The 26,827-nt window shown below is 43.6% G+C and overlaps 1 protein-coding gene across 1 annotated transcript in view; it reads left to right on the top strand.

Annotated features, from left to right (window-relative positions):
* Wwtr1 (WW domain containing transcription regulator 1) overlaps window positions 1-26,827 on the top strand; it is a 118,524-nt gene that overhangs the window by 84,080 nt on the left and 7,617 nt on the right. Inside the window, exons 4-5 of the mRNA XM_032898349.1 lie at window positions 10,420-10,619; window positions 25,833-25,954. Coding sequence (XP_032754240.1) covers window positions 10,420-10,619; window positions 25,833-25,954 — 322 coding nt within the window. The remainder of the gene's footprint in view (window positions 1-10,419; window positions 10,620-25,832; window positions 25,955-26,827) is intronic.

The raw sequence follows: 26,827 nt of genomic DNA, 5'->3' as shown, positions 1-26,827 counted from the left end.
CTCCGTGTCATCAGTCTTTGGAGAGTCTGTTTAGCTGAGTGTATATTGTCCTTGAGCTCTGCGCTTATCAACCGAGCCAGATAAGAACTGTCTTTATAGTAGTCTCTCCTAGAATTAGTATGAAGTCGGGGTAGTGAAACTTATTGGTTTAATACTTTACAGATTTCTGGAACCAAATCCACCCGGAAGAGAAAAGCTGGTTTCTTCCTGTTTGTTTGTTCACTCACATCGTTAGATGGCAAATACTGTTTCTGGGAAATAAGAGATACAAGTAGCTCACTGTTGACAAAAGTAGATAAATACACAAGGAAGGCAGGAGACGCGTTATTGTGTCATGACTAAGTCAGGGCTGCAGTGTGGCTGGGCTTCCTTTCCTCTGTGGACATGTGTTTTCCATCAGACAGGGCTGCGTGACACGTGAGGTTGGCCAGCACGAGCCAAACCATGCATAGCGTATAAACAGGGTTTCGGAAAAGGCCTGCAGCTGCGCTCAGACACTCTTCCTGCTGGAATATTTTGTGAACTTGGTGCCCTGGGTCTGTTTGTTAAGTCAGAAATGATTCACACCTGTACATTTTGGCTTGGCTTCTTGTACCTCTGTATCGTGGCATGGTCAGGTGTAGTATTACCTGTCGACAGTGATGTGGATCATGAGAGGTAATCTTTTAAAAGTGCATCTAATTTTGTCTCTCTCTGTCTCTTTTACAAAGTGCTATAAACTCTGTGTGAGATTAGATCATACAATCAGAGCACCGTCAAACCGTGACCCAGGTTTTCATCCTTTCAAAGGGTCTGTGTGACAACTTCTTCCTGAGCTGACACAAGGGAAAGTAGCTGTCCTCTTCGGCTTAGGTTACCAGCTATTTCTGACTTCTGGACAAGGGCGGGGCAGGGATAGGGTCGGGCCCCTTAGCTATGCCTATGCAGCATTCTGGTGTGCCCTGCCCTTTCAGCTTTCCTGGGGGCATTAGGATTCCTCTGTGTGATTTGTGCTGAGTCCTTCCAAGTTTCCTCAGTTCTTAAATTAATGACTTGGTGGAAATCATCAGTTTTAAAATGTGTCCCAGGGCCTGTGCCAGAACCCTAGAGGGCCTGTGCGGTAGCTAATGTGGGGGTACAGTCTCCAGAGGCTTAGTGTAAAATTTTAACATGATAGTTGACCCATGCTCGTAGAGTGAAAGTGAGCCCCGGAGACTTGAGAGCGCACAGTCAAAGGGCTGACATTCCACCATGGTCCCAGGGATAGCCCAGGCTCTTGGCAAGCTGCCGAATGAACCCCTGGATATAAGGGAACCCTGGCTTCAAGCTAGATAGGGGCTCATGACAAAGGATGCTTTACCATGAAAGTCTGATAAGCACAGGTCTAAATGGACTGACCCAGTCACCTGACCTTTTCTTGATGACAGCATACAGAGTAAATAAAATAATATTCTCTCCACCAATAATGGGTGTTTTGGAGCACAACTGACTGCCATCCTGCATCATGGCCTTAGTCTTAAATATCAGCTGGTGATGACGGCTGGCTCTATGAGAGTTCTGTCTTGACGAGGTAACCCCGGGGCTGCTGAGGGTCACAGGCCTAAAGTCAGAAGCCATTCCATTTGTGGTGATTTGCCCTGCATTAGTCCTGTCTCCTAGGAAACCCCTCAGTCACAGGGAGGCCAGGATGACTGGTCAGACCTTAGTTTCAACATTTGAAGTGGAGAAGAAAATGGTCTCATGAGCAAGTTTTTAACCCTAGGGTCTATGATTTTATAGCTCTTAGCTTGCCCTCTGTCTTAGTGTACTTATGTTGCCAAATGTGCTACTGATGATGCCGCTTAATAATCTTAGCTTAAACACTGGGCTGAATGACGCACTGTTCGAAGGAGGAAGTTTCCTGGGTTACAAGTCCTGGGTATTATCCAATATGGTGTTGGTTGACTGCATGCTCACTGTTTTGAGGAAGTACCACTCGGCTTCCAAACAGTGCGTCAGCCTCCTCACTGTTCAGAGATGAGCTAAAGGTGTATTTGATACTGTTTTATTACAAAAACAAGGTTTTTTGTTTGTTTTGGTTTTTTGTTTATTTTTTAGACAAAGCCTTACTATGTACTCTTGGCTGTCTTGGGACTTACTATGTAAATCAGCCTGACATTGAATTTATAGAGATCCACCTGCCTCTGGAGGGCTAGAATTAAAGGTGTACATACCACACCCAGCCTACAGGTGCCCGCCTGCCTGCCTGCCTTCCTTCCTTCCTTTCGTTCTTCCATTCCCTTTCTCTGTTTTCCTTTTTTTCTTTTTGCATTAAAGAGGTTATTTTGAATATAAGCAGAAAAGGTTTTCTAAGCCCCTGTGAAAACTGCTTAAACAATCTGTGACTCTTACTTGCTCATCAGCGTTTGTGTGGAGACTGGATAGATAGACCTGTCTTTATGTTCCTGCTGTATTCTTTGCTTTTGTTTTCTTTCAGTCTTTCAGTCTTCCAGCTTAGGTCACTCTCCGACTTCAGTTTGTCTCCTACCAAGGCCCTGTGTGTGTGTGTGTGTGTGTGTGTGTGTGTGTGTGTGTGTGTGTGTGTGTGTGTGTGTGTTGCTTTGTTCATCTATGACTTTGTATATTGCCCATCATTCTCTAGACACATGAAATTATTTGTTCGACACAGGAGGAACTTAATAATTGTTGATTCATATTTAATTTAATCATAATTCAGTGCTTTGCCAAGACATCTATTAAGCTGGAGTTGATCAGCATTTCTACTCAGGAGAGAGAGTCATACAAGGTAGAGATGTTTGTAATTTTTTTCTGCCTTAGAAAAGGACAGGGAACTCTTGAGTATATTTAAGACTGAGAATTCCAGCAGTAAAATAGATTTGTCTAGTCTACTCTAACAGTTCACAATCTTGATTGACAACATAATATACCTGGAAACATCTCCTTTGTATCTATTTACTTTCATGAAATATATTAGAGACCACACCCCACTCCACCCCTGTGTCTTTCCCCCACCCCCTGTTAATTATACTCCCTAATTAAAAATTGCACTTTTTGGGGCTGGGGATTTAGCTCAGTGGTAGAGCGCTTACCTAGGAAGCGCAAGGCCCTGGGTTCGGTCCCCAGCTCCGAAAAAATGAACCAAAAAAAAAAATTGCACTTTTATAAAAAAAATTGTGTAGAATTTCTATAGACCTCCACACTCAGTTTCATCTGCTGTTTAATCTCACATTTGTATGCTGTGTTTGTGATAACTCATAGACAAGTATTGGCTCTTTGTTACTAATCAAAATCTGCACTTTAAGCCAAGTATGGCAACTCATGTACTTGGGAGGTCAAGGTTGGAGGATTGCTAAACTTTGGAGGCCAGCCTTATTTTACTTACCAAGTTCCAGGATAGCCAGGGATACATAGTTAGGTCCTGTCTCAAAAAGACCAAAGAAATAAGTAAATAGGAATAAAAAATAAAGTTAAAACTTTCATACTCCATTCAGATTTCATTCAGACTTTCAGCTGATGTCTTTTGCTGTTCTACTTCACATACAGCATCCAGACAGCACCCTCACCTAGCATGTCTCGAGCTGCTTGGCTGGGATCATTTCTTAGCTTCTCCTCAGTGTGCATCACCTTGATGGTTTGAGGAGTATTACTCATGTGTTTTATATAATTCCCTTTATTCAATCAGACTTCCCCCCAAACACTCGTGGGCTCTCTCTCTCTCTCTCTCTCTCTCTCTCTCTCTCTCTCTCTCTCTCTCTCTCTCTCTCTCACAATGGTTTCAGGAAAGATGATGACTTTAATTTTGAAGCCAAGGGACACCATTTTCATCATGTCTTCTCAAGGTTACGTACCATTATCACATCTAGTCACTGTAAATGCTGTCCCTGGTCACCTGGCAAAGTCGAGTTTTTCAGGTTTCTGTACAGTAAAGCTTCCTCCTTCCTCTTCGGAACTGTGTATTTTTTCAAGACCTTCTCTGTGTGTGTTTCAGAGATTTGTCTCTTATCCCCTTATTCGCCCCCTTAGTTCTGCCATCCAGTTCTTTGGATATATTGATATAGGTTCCATTGGTATTGTGCTCTGATTGATCTGATGATCCACAGTGACTCCCAGTGTGGAACTGTGCGTGACTGGTAGCAACGGGGACACAAAAAGAAATCGGTGCAGAAATGGGAAGTCTCAGTTTAGGAAGACCTCAGTGCCTCATTTAAGTAGAACTATGCCACCGAGACATTAAGAAAAATGAAGCTTCAAAACTGAAATTCCAGGCTGTTGTCGGCAGAGGAGAAGAAACTGAGAATGTGACAGGAAATGTTGCTAGCCATGGATGTGGCCTCCTCTCCTGCACTCAAGCAGGACTTGCAGAGAAGAATTAGAAGGGAATAAAGTCACATCTGTGTCTCTCTTTGGCTTCTGTGTAGCACCTGGCCACTTGTCATGGGTTGAATATGCTTGGCCAAGGGAGTGGCAGTATTTGTAGGTGTGGCCTTGTTGGAGTAGGTGTTTCACTGTGGCTGTGGGCTTCCTATCCTAACTGCCTGGAAGTCAGTATACTGCTAGCAGCCTTCAGATGAGGATGTAGAACTCTTCCTGACTGGATGCTACCATGCTCCTTGGTTATACTGGACTGAACCTTTGAACCTGTAAGCCAGCCCCAGTTAAAGTTGTCCTTATAAGACTTGCCTTGGTCATGGTGTCTGCTCACAGCAGTAAACCAACCCCTAACTAAGACACTGTTGGAACAGGGTCCTTCTTTGCAAAGTCTACCTACATATGGCTCCATGCCTGCCTAGGAAGGTTTCTTTAATCATGCCTAACCTTATTGTTTGCCCTTGCTTTCTCCACTTCACCTTCTGTGGATGTAGAACCAAAAGCTGTTTGAAAATAAGGGAAGCAAGGCTAGAACCCAGAAGAGCAAGCCACTGGATGTCTCCGAGACCAAACATATTCGTCAGACATCCTGAGCACTGAGCCTAGCAGCTTCTGAGTTGCACCTCTCTCTCCTCTGGTTCCTCACTCTTGGACTGGGGAAGTTGCCAGAACGCTTTCTCCTTGGATTGCTGTCTGTTTCCTGGTGCTGCAAAAGGCAGGAATTCAAAAGCAGACTTCTCCCACCTAGATAGAACTGAACTCAGGAGCATTCTTCACTTCGAGCTCATCTTACTCTTAAGGCTTTGGGGAATGACCGAGGGTGTCCTACCAGATAGGGTAAAGGAATGTCATTGCACATTGTCCCAGGGCAGCATTGACCATGGATGACATGATGGATCATGTCCATCCTCAGTAACCCTTACACACAGTGCTTCACCAAAGACACTGTTACCGCATCACATGTTAGATGCTCTGGAGTTTGTTTTTCATAGTTGCACTGGCTGGTTCTGTGTGTCAACATGTCACACGCTAGAATCATCACAGAGAAAGGAGCCTCCCTTAAGGAAATGCCTCCATGAGACCCAACTATAAGGCATTTTCTCAATTTGTGATCAAGGAGGGAGGACCCAGCCAATTGTGGATGGTGCCATCGCTGGGCTGGCTGCCTTGGGTTCCTAAGAAAGCAAGCTGAGCAAGCCAAGGGAAGCAAACCAGTAAGTAACATCCCTCCATGGCCTCTGCATCAGCTCCTGCTTCCTGACCTGCTTGAGTTCCAGTCCTGACTTCCTTTGGTGATAAACAGCAACGTGGAAGTAAGCTGAATAAACCCTTTCCTCCCCAACTTGCTTCTTGGTCACGGTGGTTTGTGCAGAAATAGACACCCTGATTAAGACAGTGGTGTTCTCTTTTATATTATAAAAAAAACTCGAAATTTTATTTTAGCCAATTTCCAATAACAGAAGAAAACCAATTTATCTCCTTCCCCTCAAATAGAAAAAAGATGGGAACGATATTTTTGCTCTTTCGGAAGCAGGAGGAACAGAGGCTGAACTTGAGTTTGCTGCTCTCTTGTGTTGGTAGAGAAATTACGTGCTTGGATATTCCTTTCTTTGGAGGGTAGTAAAGGGTCTTGAACCCATAGGGTCTCCAGTCTTTCTGAGCAGTTCATGGTAGTTTGGCCTTATACTGCATTGGGGTACTGTTTTTAATAGCGAGACCATTGTTTCCTCTCAAAAAATGTTCTGGGTATCATCCCAGCCAGGATTTTGCTCCTTGCAAACTCAGATGTTTGAGTGCGCTTTCCTGGGACCTTCGTGCTGTAGCCATCTTTTCTTCCCCTGACTCCCAAAGGCGGTGACTGTAAAGATATTCAGCCAGCAGTGAAGGGCATGAGCTCCAGTCTAGTGGCCTCTCAGGAGCCTTTAGAAATTAATGGGTGGGAAGGAACAGAGTTGAACAGTGGATGCCTGGATGAAGCCAAGACACCAGCTTCTAGGCTGCTTCCTCTGGGTCTTGTTTTCCTCATTTCTGTATTGCAATCGGAGAAATTGCAACAAGCAGACTCTTAGCTCCGATGGCCTTACCTTCTCAGCCTTATTTGTTGTGTTTTGAAATAATTTTAGTGTCAGTGTAGTCTGTCCAGGACACCAGGAAAATACTGAGTTTGATATTCGCAGGGCCATAGTTTTTGTATTTTGAGCTTTTGAAAAAAAGATTTATTTTTATTTTATGTGTGGGAACATTTTGGCTGCATGTATGTTTATGCATGTTTATGTGCTGCATGCATGCCTGGTGTCCAAGCATGCCAGAGAGAGCAGTGGCTTCCTGGGAACTGAAGTTAAGGAGGGTTGTAAGCTGCAATGCATGTGTTAGGAAACCTCTCTCTGCAAGAACGACGATGGTCCTAACCACCTAGACATCTCTGCAGCCCCTGTTATTTCAATTTTTAATTTAAAAAATTTGGCTCATGTTCTTCATAAGTAGTATGTGCATGTTGGCAGAACTTAAATGATACAGAGTGGGAAGACGGTCTTCCATCTTTGACACCCACCCGGCCTCCCTTCTTCACAGAGGCACCACCGTCACCAGTTTCAGGCTGATTTTAGAACAACTGGTGTGTATGTGTAACCCACAACTGCCCCTCTTGGGGACCCCTGCCCTTTCCATAAGTAGTCTCATGCTCAGATATATGATTTGTCCTTTGTGGATTTGTTCTTGTTACCCCTGAGATCATCCTATTCCCTTATTCTCTGGAATTCTAATTCCTCTTCTTCCTCCTCTTCCTCTTCTTCCTCTTCCTCTTCTTCCTCTTCTTCCTCCTCTTCCTCTTCTTCCTCTTCCTCTTCTTCCTCTTCTTCTTCCTCTTCCTCTTCCTCCTTGTCTTCTCCCTCTCCCTCTCCCTCTCCCCCTCCTCCTCCTCCTCCTCCTCCTCTTCTTCTTCTTCTCCTTCTCCCTCTCCCTCTTCTCCCTCTCCCTCTTCTCCTTCTTCCTATTATTATTATTATTATTATTATTATTATTATTATTATTATTATTTTTATTATTGTTATTTAGAATGCCCCTGAAAGGATGGGCTATAATGTAGAACTGATAGACAGTATGATCATGTTTAGGGAGCTGGGGAGGTGGCTCAGTGGTTAATAGCACTAGCTGCTCTTCCAGAGAACCCAGGTTTGATTCTCACAACTGTCTCAACTACACTTCTAGAGGATCTGACATCCACACACAGACATCCATGCAGGCAAACCACTGATGCACACTGAATGAATGAATGAATGAATGAAAGAATGAATGAGTGAATGAATGATCATGTTTAGTCTTTTACTATTGTGATATTATTATAAACATCCGCACATGCTGTGGTGAATGTGCTGCACTTGACTGTTTTATTTTGAAAACAAAGCCATTGTCTAAGGCCCGGTCTTTTCCAGACTCTATGGTTAATAACCAGGGGTGTTTAGTCTAAATGGTCAAATCTAAATTTGGTGGAAGAAAAAAAGAGCTCTACTGTCCCTTCCCACCAACATCTGTAAGAGTGAACACCTGTAAGAGCAGATGTTCTCAAGATCAGCGAGGGTGTGGTTTGGGAAGAGTCAGCCTCTGAGTCTTAAATACCCAGATTTAAGGAATCCGACATTAATAAGATCTTCAGAGTACGTGTGGCCGTGGTGTGGAGTTGCGTGGTGGAGGAGGGCACTGTTTGTAAGTGAACCCTGGGCGGCCAGGATGTTCTGCAAGGCTGCTCTACCCAGGCTGCTGAAGCCAGTGCCACACAAACCTTGTGTTAGTAACTTCCTTTGCCCTGGACAGGTGAGGTGGCTCAGTGCTCTAGAGTGCCTGTTGTTCTCTGTTGTTCTTCCGGAGGACCTAATTCGAATCTTAATACCCATGTCTGGTGGTTGGTTTGGCTTCCCTGGGCACCCGTAGATACACAAACACATAAATAAAAAGTATTAGATAACTTACATTTAGGGGAAAAAAACAAATAGTATTAACAGCCCGTGCTTTTTTAACAACCCCCCCCCCCAATCTTGATGTTTCTGATATTTGGAACATTTTGTGTCTTTTTCTTGCCTACAGCAGTTATGTCAGAAAAGTAGGAAATGCTCTTTTCCAGAGAGCTCAGAAATGTCTGTTCTTTGAGATAATTGTTTAACACTTCCTTCTTCTGAGTTGAAACAGATTTTATGAATTAAGCTCTTCAAGATGTCTGGATTTTGGTCTTAGGTGAAACTTTATATGAGGGAACATTTTCCCTGTGACACCATGTGTGCAAAATCGTTCTTCCTCCAGCCTTCAACAAAGCCTTGCTATACCAAGTTCTGGAAGGAAAATTTACATTTCAAATATTCTACCATTAGTAAGGACTGTGGGGTTCTTATTTGTTTGTTTTTCTCAGACCGAGGGTGAGAGAATGCCCGTAAGGTTCCTTTGGGTCTTCACATCAAAGCTCAGTAATTGAGTTGGTACTACCTCCTGCTTTAGACACAGAAGCTAGTCTTTCATCCAAGGAACTTCAGTTATACAACATACTGCCACATAACATCCTCAGCAAACTGAAGATTAAAATATTCCACCGGGGTAGAGTGGCACACAGCATATTCCTCATATAGGAGATTCCGTCCCCAAACAAATATAAATACAAACCTTTAACTCTGGGGCTTTAATTGAAACATTTCAGTGTTTGGAGGCAGAATTAGTCAGGGTCCATATTCTAACACAACCCTGTCTCAAAATTGTGTGTGTGTGTGTGTGTGTGTGTGTGTGTGTGTGTGTGTATCGTGTTTACTAGCATATATGTCTGTGCTTGGTGCCTGAGGAGGTCAGAAGAGGGTGTTGGAGCTCCTGGAACTGGTGGTGCTAGTGAGCTTCCATGAGTACTGGGAACCTGGTCCTCTAGAAGAGCAGACACAGGGCTCTTAACCATGGAGTTGTCTTTCCAGCCCTTCTTTAGATATATTTTATAAAGTTCTGTTTTTTGAGACAATGTTTCTTTGTGTAGCTCTGGCTGTCATGGAACTTGCTCTGTGTACCACCAGGCTGGCCTAAAACTCTGTCTCCCAGATGCTGGAATTAAATGTGATGCCACCACTGCCTGGCCTCCCCCATCAACCCTTTTGGACATTTTTAGACAGAATTTCACGTAGCCAAACAGGGGTCAGATTTGCTGTATTGCTGATGACCACTCTGGGTTTCTGATTCTCCTGTTTCCACACTTGAGTGCTAGGATTATAGGAATGGACCGTCACTCCAGGTTTATAGGATGAACCCAGAGCATGTTAGACAAGTACTCTATGAACTGAGCTATGCTTCCTGTCCTTAGTTATTCCTTTCCAAGAACATATGAAATGGGTCTCTTTTATGATGAACGTCTGCTTTTGTTTTTCCTGTTGCTCTCAGTTCACCTGTTCATCCTGAGAATTCTTGTATAGCCATTGGATATTGAGAATTGGTTACATGCCTTCTGTAATGTGCTGCAGCTATTCAGGGTGTTCAAAAAGTTCACCCACTCCTGGGTGTCCTGGTGAAAAAAATTTCCTGATTTGTGAAAAAACTTTGTGAGACATATTCTGACCATTAGGTTTTAGGTTAAATTTAATATGTATTCAAGGATGGGGTTTGTGAGATGGCTGCTATGGTAAAGGTACTTGGTGTAAGCCTAGCCTCCTGAATCCAACTCTGGGACCCATGTGGTGGAAGTAGAGAACCAAGTATGGCTAACACACGTATGTGCCCACACACACGTGAGCATGAGCACAAAAACCTACACACGTGTACACACACACACACACACACACACACACACACACACGTATTAAAATGTATAGGAAACATATGAAATAAGATGTTTACAGAAAGCTAACACTAGATAGTGTAGAGCTGGTACCTGTCCCTTCATGAATTGAATTAAGGCAATAATTATTAAATAGTAATGATCAATGGTAAAGTGCTTGAAAGGAATTCAGGAATCCATTCTCCAAAGCACAACACATTCTGATGGCCTCTTTATGATAAGGTATCGTCTGTCTTGGTCCTGTATGTCATTGATCTGTTTATTATTCCCTTCTGTAGCGATGAATCACCAACACCAGCAAGTCGTGGCCACTAGCCTGAGTCCACAGAACCACCCGGCTCAGAACCCACCCTCGGGGCTCATGACTGTGCCCAATGCACTTACCACGCAGCAGCAGCAGCAGCAGAAACTGCGGCTTCAGAGGATCCAGATGGAGAGAGAGAGGATCAGGATGCGTCAAGAGGAGCTCATGAGGCAGGTATGGTACCTGTTGGTGACTCTGGCCTTGGGCGGCTGCTTGCTTTCGAGACAAGGCTGAAGACTCATACTCACAGCCCAGTTTCTTCCAACTCTTTATGCCTGAACAATCTTCAGGGCTAACCTTAGGAGCTCAAGGACATGCTCACATTGGCATGGCTGCCTGGCCTTCCACTGATAGTGTTTAAAAAGAGAGAAAGGAGAAATTGAGAAAGAACATCTTCCAGTTAGCTATTCCTTTGTAACAAATTATCTCCCCCAAACTCGGAGACTTGAAGTAGTCATTTCATTTAATCACAGTTTTCTAGGTCAAGAATTTAGAAAGGACTGAGGTAGGTGGTTCTTCTGTTGCTGTTAACTTGAGGTGACTTAGTGGTAGTCACTGGTGGGTAGCTTGCAGGAGGATGTTAGCTAATGGTGAGTATTGCTGGCAGGTTGGGCTTAGTTGGGATTATAGGAAGCCTAGCAATCTCAAGAGTACCGAGACATAGCAGCAATCTATCAGAAGAGAGAAGAGAAAGAGATGGGGGAGAGGAGAAGTTGCTAGTGTCTTAGGGTCTGGTTCTAGAAATGGAGTCAATCTCCCTCATTAAAGGGGATAGTAGACAGGGATTCCATAAAGCAAGCCCCCAGTAACCAGGCACCTTTTTCTACAGCAGAGCATGAAAAAGGGTGGAGTCAAAGCAGAATGAGAAAGAAAACTGGTTTAAATTTAATCAGAACGTTCTACAAAACCGCACGGGCATCAGCTAGCCTTGTTTTGTTTTAAGATTTTGTTTCTAGTGCTGTGAAAGGGACACAGTGGCTAAGGCAAGTCTTATAGGGACAGTATTTACTTGGGGCTGGCTTACAGGTTCAGAGGTTCAGTGCATTATCATCAAGGTGGGAACATGTGTCAGGCAGGCATGGTGCAGGCAGAGCTGAGGGTTAGACGTCTCCATCTGAAGGCTGCTAGTGGAAGACTGACTTCCAGGCAGCTAGCATGAGGGTCTTAGGCCTACACCCACAGTGACACACCTACTCCAACAAGGGCACACCTACTCCAACATGGCTACACCTCCTAATAGGGCCCCTCCCAGGGCCAAGCATGTAAAAACCACCACAATTGTCTTATTATAGCTGGACATAGTGGCACATGCCTTTAATCCCAGCCCTTGGGAGACAGAGGTAGGTGGATCTGTGTGACTTCAGGGCCAGCCTGGTCTTCAGAGTGAGTTCCAGGACAGCTAGAGCCACATGATGAGACATTGCCTAAAAAAAAAAAAAAAAAAAGTCTTGTTGTGCGTCCCAGCCTGGTATCAAACTGCCTCAGTTCCTAAATCCTGGGATAAAGATGTGCCACCATGTCCAGCTCAGTCTAGTTACTACGTGCCCATCTATGCACAGAAAACTGTTGCGTGTCTTCTGAGGGTTCAACATTGTACTTGATAAACAAAATAAAATAATAGCCTGGTGTGGCGATGCATACTTTCAATCCAGAACTCAGGAGGCCGACTCAGGGTTGAGAGTTTGAGGCCCCAGAGTTGGCTGGGGGTGTCGCTCAAAGGTAGAGTACTTGCCTAGAGTATCCAAGGTTCTGGTTCCCAGCACAGAAGGAGACGAAAGACAGAGAAGGAAAGAAGAAGGCGACATGCGAGGGAGGGAGAAAGACACCTGGCTGAGTTTGAGTCTTTTGACCACTGTTAAAGAAATCTTTTTTTTAACTGTTCAGAGAGTGTCCTTGGAAGGGAGCATGGGGGGTGTTTTAAAGATTTTCTCAAGTTACAGCTGTTGTTTTAAAATCTATACATCTTTTATCAATAATAAATAATGTCTTGCTTATCAAACATATCTCAGATGTAGTATTTGAAAATAGGAAAAATGATATCTAGTTAAGGAAGATGCCTATTAAGTAATTATTGCTTTCTTGGCTGTGTCATGGTAACACATGCTTTTAGATGTATACTATCATGTTTCTTGGCAGGAGATAACCATATTTATTGTTTTCCATTTTTGGATATTTCTATGTGGAATCAATGTTTTATTTAGAAATATATTATGAATTAGCATAACCCTCCTTGGTTTTGTATTTAAATGATCGTGTGTGTTTTCTCAAGTTACTCTTTTGTTAGGAATGATTTCTTCCTCCTTTCCCACAGAAAGAATTTTTGAAAAGGGGTGTGGCAAAGTGCCTGGGATTGTTCCCTTTATTCTAGCTGTAGGTGCCTTTGAGCCAAGGATAGTTTTGATGGTTCATGTTACAGAAATGCCAGCATAGTTCCTTTGGTACTGATCTCTGGCAGCTGGGGAACTTGGTGCGTTTTTAGGGCATCACAGTGTACAGTCCTTCACACAGGCAGCAAAAGAAAGTCTGGCTACGTCTACTCAGCTCGCTCGCGCTCTCTCTCTCTCTCTCTCTCTCTCTCTCTCTCTCTCTCTCTCTCTCTCTCTGTTTAGTGTATATGAGTACCAGTGTGTGTGTGTGTGTGTGTGTGTGTGTGTGTGTGTGTGTGTGCACGTGCACATGCTCACGCACTTGTCTAGTTAAGAGGTAGGACGAATGGTTTTGATTTCTTTAATTTTTTACTGGAATATAGGGGAGAAACAACTCTAAATAGACTTATTAATCATGGAAGGTTGGTTTTCTCATCCAAACGCCACCCAGAAGCAGTGCATTCCCTGTTATAAGTTATAGATAATAAGGCCATATGACAATGGTGTGAAAGTGTTTTCTGGGGTTATTTCCAGAATATCTTGAATATCATCTTGGTAGACTTCAGTTTTTTAAAAATGATGTATCTTATCTTACATGTATGAATGCTTTGCATGCATGTATGTGCACCATAGGCACGCCTGGTTCCCCAGAACAAGAGTTAAGAAAGGTTGTGAACCACCTTATGGGTGCTGGGAACTGACCGGCATCCTCTGCAGAAACAGCAGTTGTTCTTACTTGCTAAGTCACCACTCCAGCCCTTTGCTAGGCTTTTGCTATTGGTGTGTATGCGCATGCTTATGGAGGTCAGAGACGGCCTTCAGGAGTCAGTTCTCTACTGCCAGCCTGGGATTTGAGAGTTGGCCACAGATGGTCAGGCTTGCTCAGCAAACACTTACCTACTGACCCATTCTGCCCACCCCTGGAAGGCTTTTCGACTTCTTTCTTCTGGTGATTTTTCACTTCGTTATTTGTGCCTTAACCAGGGTAGAAGTAGGAAAAGGCTCAACGTAAAAGTGGTCTTTGGGGGCTGGAGAGATGGCTCAGCGGTTAAGAGCACTGACTGCTCTTCCAGAGGTCCTGAGTTCCATTCCCAGCACCCACACAGTGGCTCACGACCATCTGTAATGGAATCCTCTTCTGGTGTGTCTGAAGACAGCTACAGTGTACTCATATATGTAAAGAAAATAAATATTTGAAAAAAAAAGTAGTCTTTGGTTCACCTGTTCAGCTGCTTTCTAACAACAAATGGGAATTTGTAGTGTAGAAGACTGGTTTTTCCTGATGTGCTCTCTGGGGTTTCTATAATCCCACATTGGTTTGTTCTGCCTCTGTCACCAGCCGGTTCTCCTACCTGCAGGAGATCTTGAATTGTACAGCTTGTCTTCTCGGCCCCTGTTCATTTTTCTTCCTTCTTCTGTTATTCACTTATTACTCTACACCTATGGTTTGATGTTGTTGCCCATGGAGAAAGCCTCTCCTCAGTCTGTGCGGCATAGCCGTCTGTCTTGTATGTTCTGCCAGAAGGCCCGGTGGAGTCCTCTCTTAGCCCATCGGTATTAACAAGATAGATTTGGAGACGGTTTGATTGCCATTTTAAAGTGAGTTTCTATTGGTTTAGGATGCAACTCTATTTCCCCCCTTTCTTCCTTTATCTCCCTATTGATTCCCTTGGCCAGTGTTCATGGGATTGAAAGTAATACAAAGATAAATGGGACATGCCTGCCTTGAAATGGCTTTTATGGTAGCAGATGAGACAGAATAATTAGTTCTAATCTAAGTTGTTGGCCAAAGGGTAAATTAACACCATTACCTCCTTGGGTCCCAGTGGTTACCTCTTTGACTTTTATTGTTGTTGCAGAGCCCAGACAAGTCATTCTCTGTAAACAGTGTGAGATACTTCTGTATCTCTGCCCATTGATCACCAGTAAGCTATTCAACAACTGCCAAGCCCGGGTCAGAGTGGCAGCATATCCACAGATTTAGCATCTTAGCTAGGCTGGGCCTGGTGGTAGCAGGCCTCTCGGTCCAAGTCCTTGGGAGGCTAAGGCAGGAGAATTGAGAGTTTAGGCCATCCTGGGCTGCCAACTGAGTTTAAAGCCAGCCTGAGTCAGTAAGTGAGAGACCCTGTCTCAAAATAGGAAAATAAAGGGGGGGGGGACTGTAAAATGACTCAAAGAGTAAAGGCACTTGCCACCCCGAATATCATAAGGCAGAAAGAGAGCAACTGCCACACGTCATCCTCTGACTTCTGTACGTGTAGTGTGCCGTGTATGTATGCACAGATGGGTACACATATACCGCACACATATATGCATACACGTTGTGGAGTTTTTATAAGGATATTGCACATGTAGATGATTCGCCTGGCATGCATGAAGGCCTTAGGGCTCATCCCCATATTATATCATACACACACACTTTCTGTCTCTCTGTCAGTCTGTCTTTCTGTTGGTCTGTCTCTCTCAACTTGGAATGCTCCCATAAGTGTAATCCCTAAATTTAGCATTATTTACCGAAGCAACAGCATCGCTCTTTTGAGGGCCTGCGCTGTTGAGAGACTGTTACTATTTTCAAGCAAATTCCATACTGTTTCCCCTCAACCTCTCTTTAATTGGCCCTTGGGGCTGGGGGCGGGGGCAGGAGAGCACAGCTTGCAAACAAAACTGCTGACTAAGGTTGGCCTTCAGTTTCCAGGGCAACAGGGACACAGATGGAGGGAGGCAGGCACAGAATTCTTTTAGCAGGTCTTACAGATTTCTGTCAAGCTTGACAGCCCTCTGGGGGGTGGGGGGTGGGGGCAAGGCAGATTGGTTGACCAGCTTCACAGGGCCATTTCAGATCCTTGATTCCAAGGAGAGCAGTGCTGATCTCAGGGAAGGTTTAAAGGGCTGTTTTCTGTCTCGAGTTTTTAAAAGATTTTCAGAAAACTTAAAATCATACCAAGCAAAGCATGTAAGGTATAGCAGCTGTTTCACAGCCATTGGAACGCTGGACATAGTTTTTAGGAAGGCACACTGTAGAATTAGGTTTCGGGACTGACTAAGGCGTTTGAAGGATCCTGTTGTCCTAGATTCATCATATTTCCCTGTCATCTGTAGTGAGATGGCTATTTTAAGTTCATTCATATACACACACATGCTCAACAAATGTTCCTATCACATATGTTGGGCAGGAAACAGAGTCTGTCCCTGGAACTTCTATTTCAGTTTCTAGAAAGCGTTGAATTTGTCTAGGAGTTGAGGATATCTATTGTGCCCCACCACACAGGAAGGTAGTGTATGTCTGTAACCTAGGTCAGGGCTCAGGACTGCTAGCTACAGACCAGTCTGGCCTACACAGCAAATTTCAGGCTAGCCAGAGCTACAGAATGAGACTTTGGTCTGGGTAAGGGTAAGAAAACTCCAAACCAGCCTGTTCTCTGAGGTAGATTTGCTTGTCCCTTTACATAAGTGCATCCGTAATAAAAAGCTCCTTTGAAAACAGCTTGGTCATTGTTTTAAATCGGAGACTCATTTTGTACTGAGGAAAATGAGATCACAGAGGTATGAGGAAGTATTTCATTTCGAAAATCTACTTTGCCTTTTTGTAAGTCAAAAGTCTTATCTACATTTTGCCTTCCTTTGAGCGATTCTAGGATGTAACAGAAGTTGGATAATAATTACGGACTCAACCAATGTTTTCTCCAGAGTATCGAAGTTTTGGATTTGCACTTTTCAGCCAGTCTGGCAGCTGAGTGCGTGTGAGGAGGGGTTTCAAAGGGACACTCCGGGAAATGTGGCAGCGAATTTCTAGAATCGCTTGGCCCGGGGTTTAAAAGAGATTGACATCAGAACCCCACTTCCCAGGCCGTCTGCCTCTGCAGTCTCCATGGTTTTGGGAAGGAAGGAGCGAGCTGCATCTCTGCGCTGAAATAACTGTTTTTAATGGCAGGATTTTAAAATACTGCTTTCATTTCTTTTCATTTGTTTCTACTTGCCCCACCCTTTATAATTAAAACAATTCGGTCTTCCATTTTTGTAGAATCTCGGGCTCCACACTTAAGTCAAGCTGAGCACTCTCAGAAGAGGTTATTATCATTCAGTTAGCTCCCTTTGAAGTGCATTCCAGCCAGGGCAGGAGCTGGCTGGTGGGAGGTGCCCTTCGAGCCAAAAACACCGAGCCAGGCCCTGCTTTTATTGACATTTACTTTCTAGCTTCTTCTGTTGATTTATTCCACAGAACTGCAGGCCAGTGGGGGAACTTAAGGGGAGGGAGCTTCCAGAACATCTTAACTCACAAACCATCTGATGCCTTTCATTGTCCCCGCTGCGTCCACCACAGAGCCTCCCAGCCCTAGGAGGGTGCGTTTTGAATCCACAAATGATTTTTGGTTTTGTTGTTGAACTTTCTGAGACTGGCCTTTAAAACCGAACCTTAAAACTTTGCTAAACGCGGTGTGAATTCCCAGGACACTAGCTCCACCCATACACATCGAAAAGGATCATAGAACACTTTCAGCTCCATGTTCGTCCCAGTCCGTGGAGGAAAAACTGTGCTCAGTGCTGTTGAATAGACTGGTTCATTAAATTTTCTTCTAAACAAGCCGAGTGAGGTCATGGGGTTGGTATTTCCATTTTATAGCTGGGAAAACGGGATCAGAGAAATGAAGTAACTTGCCCAAGTTTCATCTCCAATAGTAGGTGAAAGGGCCTGATTTTGAGGCCTGCCAACTTCAGCCCTCACTTCCTCCTCCCTGGTACTCTTTCTTGTCTGTGGAAATTACTGGAATAGCCTCAGAGGTCAAACGGCCTGGGTTTAGACACTGGCTCCACCTGCTGTTAGCTGCGGGGTTCCTGGGAAAGCCACTTAACTCTCTCAGGCCCTCAGCTACCTCATTGGCCAAATAAGTTATTGGAGTCCTGTGTGCAGGCCTCGCATGTAGCTGGCAGATTGCAAGGTCTAGGCCAGCCCCTCTGCCTCTCAATCTTTCCATGCCCTCCATGACACCTTCTGTTGTTTGTCTTACTATGCCCTTTGATCCATGCCCTGCAGGATAGGCTTCATAAAGCATCTTAAATGAACTGTCAAGAATTTAGTCCCAGGGGCTGCAGGGATGGTTCAGATCTCAGCACCTACATGGTAGTTAACAACCAGCTCTAACTCTAGTTCCAGGGCCATCCCACATCCTCTTTGGGACTTCTTGGACACTGCACACATTTGGTGAACAGACATGCCTGCAGGCAAAACAAACAACAACAAAAACAAAGACAAAAAAACCCATTCATATAAAAATAAATAAATATCAATTTTTTTAATTAAAATTTTTTAAAAGAATTTTGTCCAAAATGTCACAGCTATATTGTAACTGACCTAGGATTCGAACCCCGATCATTGTGATTTTAAAGTCACCTTCCCTACATTGCATCACCACTTTCTGTTATGCCAAGCTCAGGCCAGCCTCCATAGCACCTTAACTGCTTGACAATTCAACTGGTCAAGAGCTCACAGAACTGGGAAGTAGCCAGTACCTTAGCTGATCACACCTAGAAAGTTCTTCCTTCTATCTGCCACAGATCTCTGACTGAGGAATCTTGAAGTTCATTAGTAGTTTGAGAGCCACTTCAAGGCCTTTGAGTTTTGTGATATCCTGACTCTTCTCAGACCCATTATCCTCCAGTGGTCACTACGAGGCTTGGTGAAAGCGTCGATTAGAACCTGCCCGTAGCCTGACACACAGAGCTTGATGGCATGTCAGAAAGTCACTTGGAGCACTCGCAGAAGTAATGATGACCCGTTTGTTACTTGAGATGGATGTAAGACTAGAGAACAGCGATGTAGGGGGTTAGATGCACATCCTAACGCCTGTCCATTGCCCATTCTTTGTGATGGTCTGTCTACCCCTCTCGAATCCTGTAATTGATGTTTTTATATTCTAGCACAATCCAGGTATTTTATTTACAAGCTATAGGCCTAGATTGGGCAGATTTTGGAACTATTCTAACTTAGGTTCCAGCCATATGTCCCTTGCTCCTTGCTGTTCTTCTGGCCACATGCTCATGGTCCATCTCCTCTCATGGTGGCTTCCTCCTCCCTTGGTCTCCTCTCTCCTCCTTTTTCCTCTCTCCCTGCAACCCCCAGCCAGGTATCTGAGGACCCACTTACCTCTATCTACTGCAGTCATAGACTTTAGCCTCTTAACCAGTTAACCTAGGGAGCAAGGTTTGTATTACAAAAGTAGACATATCTGAGATACAGTGTTTAGCATTTGACACCATAGCAGCAGCAGCAGACCAACCCCCTACAGAATCTTCTAGGAAGACAGGCATTGTCTTAGATGTTGCTGAGGCCCCGTACTTAGAGTGTGACGGGAAGAAAGGGTTTACTTTGGGTCACAGTTCCAGGTGACGCAGTACAGAAGGCATGGGAGCAGAATGGGGTCACATAGTGTCTAATTAGGAAGCAGAGAGAGAAAAATGGAGTACAGCTAGCTTGCTCGTTTTTTATGTAGTCCACGATCCCAGCCCATGAATCTGTACTGCCCATATTTAGGTATAAACTCAATGTCACTTGTTAATTTAATCGTAGGTAATTCTTTACAACTGTGTCCACAGGCTTGTCTCCAGGGTATATTGTAAATCCTGTCAAATTGACAGCCACAATCAGGTTTGAAGCTGGATGGATAGTGAGAATATTCTACCGAAGCTGAAGATAATGGGAGCTGTTTTGAGCCCAGTCTTAGGCCTGGCACTTTTGAGTGCCAGCTAAGTGTACGGAGCTGAGAAGGGAATGCCGCCACCCTCTGGGCCTGTGATGGTCTGGAGTGTCATTGTGTAGCCTAAATACTAACACTGGGTAAGATGTGTCTGGAGGAAGAGAGATGAAGTACTGAGATGTGGAGCAATCAGAGGCCTGTTTTAGAGGCCAGGAAGGGGGAGGTGGAAATGACAGGACTGGTGGTGCCTGTGAATAGACCACTATTGCCCTCAGTTCTCCCCAGCTGTCCAACTCTGTTATTTGGTTTTCTGTTGCTGTGATAAACACCAGAAGCAACTTGAAGGAGAAAAGACTGTCGTAGCAGCTTAGCAGTTCAACCTTCATGGACGAAGCCAAGGCTGGAGCTCATAGCAAGAAGGCAAGCAGGAACCATGGGGGAATGCTCCCCACTTGGCTGCTCAGCTTGCCCTCTTATAGAGCCATTTGCCCAGGGGTGGTGCTCCCACATGTCATCAGCCAAGAAACTGCCCACAGGTCTGCCTACAGGCCAATCATACAGAGGCCGTTTCCTCTTCTCAGGTGACTCTAGTTTGTGTCAGGTTGACGTAAACTGACTAGCACACCTGCCAAGACCAGAGTCGTTGATAAGTTCTGAGAGCGGTCCATGGTTGAGGTAAAGTTGGATGTTTGCCCTTTTGCATAAATAAGGGCTTCAGCTGTCAGGTAACAGTCAAAAGCATTCTGATCTAGATTGTCCCCCTTTTGATAAGGACATACTGGTGAGGTTGGGCCTTTCTTTTTAGCCTTTGGTATTATTCCCTCCTCCCCCAACTCTGTGGGCAGATATGGGAATTTTTATTTTATTTTATTTTTAACTTTTTAAAGCAGGAGTATCTTACTTGGGTTTCTGTTGCTGTGATAGAACACCATGACAAAAAAGCAACCTGGGAAGGATGGGCTTTATTTGATCTCATACTTAACCCTGTCACTGAGGGAAGTCAGGGCAGAAACCTTCAGGCAGGAACTGACCCACAGGGCCCAGAAGAATGTGTTCTCTGGCTTACTCAGTCAGCCTGCGTCCTAGTACAACCTAAGACCACCTACCTAGGGTAGCACTGCTCCGCCCACAGTGAGCTAGACCCTCCCACATCAGTTATTAACCAGGAAAAAACGCCCCACAGACTCACCTGCCAGCTATCAAGTGGAGACCTTTTCTCAATTGATTCCTCTTTCCAGATGACGCTTTAACATGTGTCAACTTGACAGAAACAAAACAAAACACAACAGCAGAAAAGCAGGCAGGTGGAATTTTAAAAGTTCTAAATGTAGAACTGTTATATTATAAAATATAATTCTCACCACTCTATAGTTAAACCTAATTTTAGGCAGTGTAGGTCTATAATGTTTTCTTGGCGCTGTGATGAATTTCACATTTCGGTTTAATCTTTCTAAAGTGAAAAGATGGCTAGGAGAATCAATTCCACACAACAGTGAGGGATACTTTAAGTTATCTGTTTACGCACTTAGTTTTGTAGCCCTGGAGTTGGAACCCAGGGGTTTTCTTGTACCTTAGGTAAGCCCTCTGCTGCCAGTGTGTTTATTTTGGCCTTTAACCTGTGATTTTGAGATTGGTATGCAGAACACAGGGGGAGGTGATCGTTAGGCATCGGTGTAGTGGCTTCTGGAGCAAACTCTGTTCTGAGCATCTTTGTCATAACAGCAGCACCTTGCACATGCAGCGTTACTGTCCCCACTGTGAGGTGGCCAGGGACAAAATTGTGAAATAACTCAATGGGACACAGCAGGACCAAGATTCAGATCCAGGTATTTGGTGCTCCTGATTCTGTTACCGGCCACTGAGCACTGTGCATCTAGTGTTAGGGACAGGTGAGCGTGGTTCAGGTGAACTGCTACCTAGGCAGAGTGTGTACTAATTTGTGGTTGAATGTGTGATTTTTTTTTTTAATTTCTTGTTTTGTTATTACCAGCATTTTTTTTTTCTTTTTTTCGGAGCTGGGGACGGAACCCAGGGCCTTGCGCTTGCTAGGCAAGCACTCTACCACTGAGCTAAATCCCCAACCCTACCGGCATATTTTTAAAAAAATATTTCTATTTGAATAGATACTATTTCCTGTTTACTTAGAATGGATTTGATGGGTATCTACTACATACTGAACATGGTTACAGGTAGCAGGTATGTAGGGATGAACATGGTGAACAAGCTCCCTTTCTTCACGGGTCGTTTTATTGGGGAGGACAAGATAAAACCCAAGTTGCTGTGAAGAAAATAGGTGTAGGTTAAAAGACAGACAGTGATGGGGGTTAGGGGTGACCTTTTAGATAGAGGCAGGGAGGAATGTCTTTTTTTTTTTTAAACAACTCTATTTTATTTGAGGTAACTTTTTGTCTGATGTTTTATTTGAAGCGATAGAGAAGTTCCTGGGACTTGGGTCCTACATCTTTGACGTTATAACCACGTTCTCTACTGCAGTGCTGCGAGACAGATTACATCTATGTTTCAACTCCACCAGCTCGGGTGCAGTCATCATCGTGTAGCAATGTCCCTCATGTACTTCTCAGAAAGCATTATCCGCCTATTTGAAATGGATTATAGAATAATGCATATCTAATGAGAGTAACATACATTGATTTGTCATAAAAGCCGAATCTTTTGTGATCAGACAGTGAAAGCGTATAGCAGATGACCTGTAGTTTTGCCAGTTTCCAGCTTCTCATTGGAAAAGGTAGTTTCAGCCATCAAAGCATTTCTTTAGGCAGACAAATCTCAATAGACACTCAGGATTAATGTGCTATCCTTTCTTTTTCTTATTTACTCATCAAAATCTCTAAATAACTCAGTTAAGTCACCCAGCATATCCATTATCCTTGGTGTCTTATAAGGATTCAGGATATTTCCAACGAATGAAAACAGTGCTGGTATTTTTTAAAAACATTTTTTGTAGAGCTAGGGATTTTATATTTGGTTTGTTCCTATATTATGATCATATTTTTGCTCTGATGAGTTTACTTGGGTATTTGGGGGACTAGAAACTGAGGGAAATGGGCTTTGTTGGGAAGTGTGTTCCAGACAGAGGGAATAATTGTACGGATTCAGGAGGTGGAAGCAACATTAAAGACAGATGCTAAGATTGGGAGACAATGTCAGAATCTGGCAGGGATGGCAGTTAGACCACTGGGCTACAGACAAGATGTACCTCCACTCTCTGTCCCGGCAGGGTCGGAAGCGGAGGGCTTCCTTATATTGAGCTGCTCTTTGGAATGGTCTGTGGTCCAAGAATGATCTTATAGTAATCTTAAACAAATCATTGCATTGTTAGTAATAAGTGGTCCGATTTAATTTTTAATGCCAGTAGGGTTAAAACAGCCCTCTGCAGTCTCTTGCATTGTTAGTTATTTGAAGAAGCTAGAAACATGATCCTGAGAGCCCCCTACAGACAGGATGTGGCATTTCCTCTTTTGGTGACTTGAAGATTGGTGTAACTAGTTCGGACCCAATGATGAAGAATGGAATAGCACTTGTAGTATGCTGGGGGAAAACACTCTCTGCTATTTTAAATATGGAGAAGCAGAGAGCATTTCCCCCCACCATACTACAAGTTCTTGACCCTTTATTATATAATCTTTAATTTTTTCTTGGTTAGCATACAAAGAAATGGATTTCATCTTGACATTTTCATGCATGTATGTTATGTTTATTTATCCTTCACTCTACCCTGACATCTTTCTTCTTACCCTCTCGACTGTCTCCTCCTTCCTTCCAGGTAGTTCCCTTTCCTGCTTTTAAGAAAGTTTTTCCTTTATCTTTTATTTAGTACATGTGTGAGCACACCTGTTTCATGGTGCACATGTGGAGATCAGAGGGCAGCTTTCAGGAGTTGATTTCTCCCCACTTGGTTAAAAGGAAGTCCAGCTATCTCATAAATTTTGCGTGTGGGGGCACATGTACATGTGTGTGTACATGCAGGGGTCTTTCTCAGTTGCTTTCTGTCTTTTTTTTTCTTTTTGGGACAGTGTCTTTCACTGAACCTGAACATACTGGTTCTCCTGTCCCAGTCTGGGGGCTCTGTGTCTGCTCCTCCCCCAGCTCTGGTGTTCCAGGTGTGACTGCTGTGCCCAGTGTTTTCATAGGCACTAAAAATCTGAACTCGGGGCTCTGTGCTTCTGCAACAGGTACTTTAAAGCCATGACCTCAGCATAACCTTTGTGTCTATAAAAAGGTGTTTTTATAGTTTTATAGTTTTATACTCCTCGGAGATAGTGGTGCATCCATGCCCCCATTACTCAAGAAGCAGAGGCAGAAGTTCGGGGCTAACCCAGGCCACACAGTGAGATTCTGTCTCAAAGGAAAAATGGGAGGGAGTTTAGATGGACAAACAACAAAAGAGGCATCTGTTTTATACTTACTCCGAATAGTGGAAGAGGGACGTGCCAGCTAAATCACTGCTGGATAGTGGAGATAATCACCAAGGGACTCTTGTATTTGCTAGAATGTAAATCACTGGCCAATTGCTTTCATACCGAGAGGTTCAGTGTATGTGAGTGCTTGTAAGAGCTTGTGGTAGTCTCAAGTTTACTCACCCCAGGTTCAAGTTTTGTCTTCTGCATGAGACTTTCAGGAAAGCCTTGTTGGATAGTAAAGTTTCTAGAGCATGCAAGGATGACTATAAGAAAATAATTTAATTTTTCGAGGTCAGTTTAGAAGTTACTTTCAGATCTCCATTTTTAACCTGGCTGTTTTGTATATTATTGAGTAAAATGTATTCTAATTATTTGCCTCAAGATAAACAGAAGTGGGGCCCGTTTCTTGCCAGGTTATTTTTACCTCTGCTCATATCAACGGTGTAGTTTTTTTTAACAGACCTTCCATGGTTTGTAAGAGTTATACCACCATAAAAAGTACTAGTAATGGGACGGCAAACATGGGAGGAACCGAGAGTTTTCTAGCTGATGACTTGACTCCCTAAACAGCAGTACTTTATCCATCACATGAAGAAATCTAACCAACATCCTAGAACTCAGATAGCTAGAATGTTCTCGCTCATGGTTTAGGAGTGTAAGATCATTGACTTCAGTTGGGAAATCGTATAAATGTGGCCAGGGTCCCACCTTGGTCATAAGCATAAGAATGTGAGAACATTCTTCCCTGGAAATGGCTACCAACCTGCAAGGGGTCTGATCCCCGGTCACCTCTATTTGGACTGTATCACAGCAGACAAGTTCATAATTTCTGGACTGATTCTTCTTGGTTTTAATGCTAGCTTTAAAAAATCCATAATCCATTATCTATCAAACATCTAATTGTCCATGGGATTTTATTTGGATCTCCAGTTTCCCCCACCTTTCAGCCATTTTAGTCAACTGAACACTTTCATTATTCTGTGTATATACACACTGGGTGTGTATGTTGTGTGTATATAAGTCAGGCATGCTTGTGCCAAGGCTTGTATGTAGAGGCTAGAGGACAGTTTCGTGGAGTCAGTTCTCCCCTTTCACCTTTATGTGGGCCTGGGGATTTAATTCAAGCTGCTAGGCTTACACAGTGAGCACCTTTACCCATGAAGCCGTCTCATCACATGCACTCATGATGGAATGTAGACCGGCCATTTCTTAAAGCAAACTTTTAAACTGGCTGTCTTGTTCCTCTGGTGGTTAACACCAACCGCTACGTGTAAATTCACGTAGTGTCTGAATTCCGAATCCTCCATTTGCACTAGCGTGTAAATGGGAGAGACCAGATGTGTGTGCTGGTCCAGAGGTGTCCAGTGGCTTTGATTGTTTTAGATTTAGTTTGAGACCCTAGAACAGAACTAGCTTGCCAGTGAGAAAGTATCTCGAGAGGCTGGGGTATGACTTGTGTGTCTTAACAATTCTATGGGCGGGCTAGAGAAGTGGCTCAGTGGTTAAGAGCACCGACTGCTCTTCACGAGGTCCTGAGTTCAATTTCCAGCAACCACATGGTGCCTCACAACCATGTAATGGGATCTGATGCCCTCTTCTGGTGTGTCTGAAGACAGGAACAGTGTACTTATATATAATAAATAAATAAATCTTAAAAAACAAACAAAAAACCCTTCATGGGCAAGTACATGTTTTCAAAGTAGGTGCCAGAGGTCCAGTGTCCCCTTAGGTCCTGTTAGCTGGGAATGGAAGAAAATGGCATGCTTTAAAGACTGTGGAGGAAGGACACCAGTCTAATGACTTTGACCTACTGAAATGTATATAAAGTGTTTTGTGTCCGTGTAGTATATTATGATGCAACCCTTTGTGGCAACTGAGTAACTCCCTTTCCCTCTGACTCTTGTGTAGGAAGCTGCTCTCTGCCGACAGCTCCCCATGGAAACTGAGACCATGGCCCCTGTCAACACGCCTGCCATGAGCACAGATATGAGATCTGTCACCAACAGTAGCTCAGATCCTTTCCTCAATGGGTAAGTTTACACTGGCGACCATTGACTTTTGCTTTCTCCCTGAAACCGTAATGGGGTGTTTGTTTACACTGAGGGAAGTCAGGGAGCATTGGGGGGTGGGGAGAGAGTTGGAGGTAGATGACAGAATAAAGGAAAAGAAAACTTTATGGGGAAAAAAACCCCCCTCAATTTCAAAACTTAGTCACGTGACATGGAATATATCCCACAGTGATTTGCACCTGAGTGTGACCCTCACATTTAAACAGGACAGTGCTATTTGATAATCACTCGCAAGAATCTTGAAATTCTTGGGAGTGAGGGTGGGGTTAAAAGCATGGCATGGGAAACAGTACAAGAAAATCACAGTATTTATGGTGAAAGGGGAATGATGTTTACAGTTTAGTTAATAATGTTAATTTTCTGCCTTGGGTAATTATGTTGTGCTTATGAAAACTGTTTTAATTAAGGGGGCCAGATGGAAGACATATAGAAACAGTGTTCTTTTTGCATGTTTGATGTGAGTTTTAAGTTATTTCATAATGAAATAAATTATTAATTAAAACAAAGAGATGTTGGCTTAAAAAAAAAGAGAGAGAGAATGAAAAATGGTAGCAGAAGAAAAAGATGATTTAGCCAGAAGTATCTATCTGACCAATAGAAATAGTGAACCTTAATTGTAGACCTAATAGAGGGAAGGAGTGGCTATTGTGGTTTTACTCTTTTCTGCTCTTACAAGACTCCTAGCAAACAATTACAAATAAAGATTGAGGTAAAAAAAAACAAGTACCCAGAGTAATGAGCAAATAGATTTTCAAAAGATGTTTATTTTAAAGAAGATAAAAACGTGAAGAAAACTATGGTCCTCACCACCCAGGCTTGCTGTTTCCAGGGCTC

The sequence above is a fragment of the Rattus rattus genome, chromosome 3 (assembly GCF_011064425.1).
Source record: "Rattus rattus isolate New Zealand chromosome 3, Rrattus_CSIRO_v1, whole genome shotgun sequence".
Lineage (NCBI taxonomy): Eukaryota > Metazoa > Chordata > Mammalia > Rodentia > Muridae > Rattus > Rattus rattus.
This window is presented reverse-complemented; position numbering and strand designations above follow the sequence as displayed.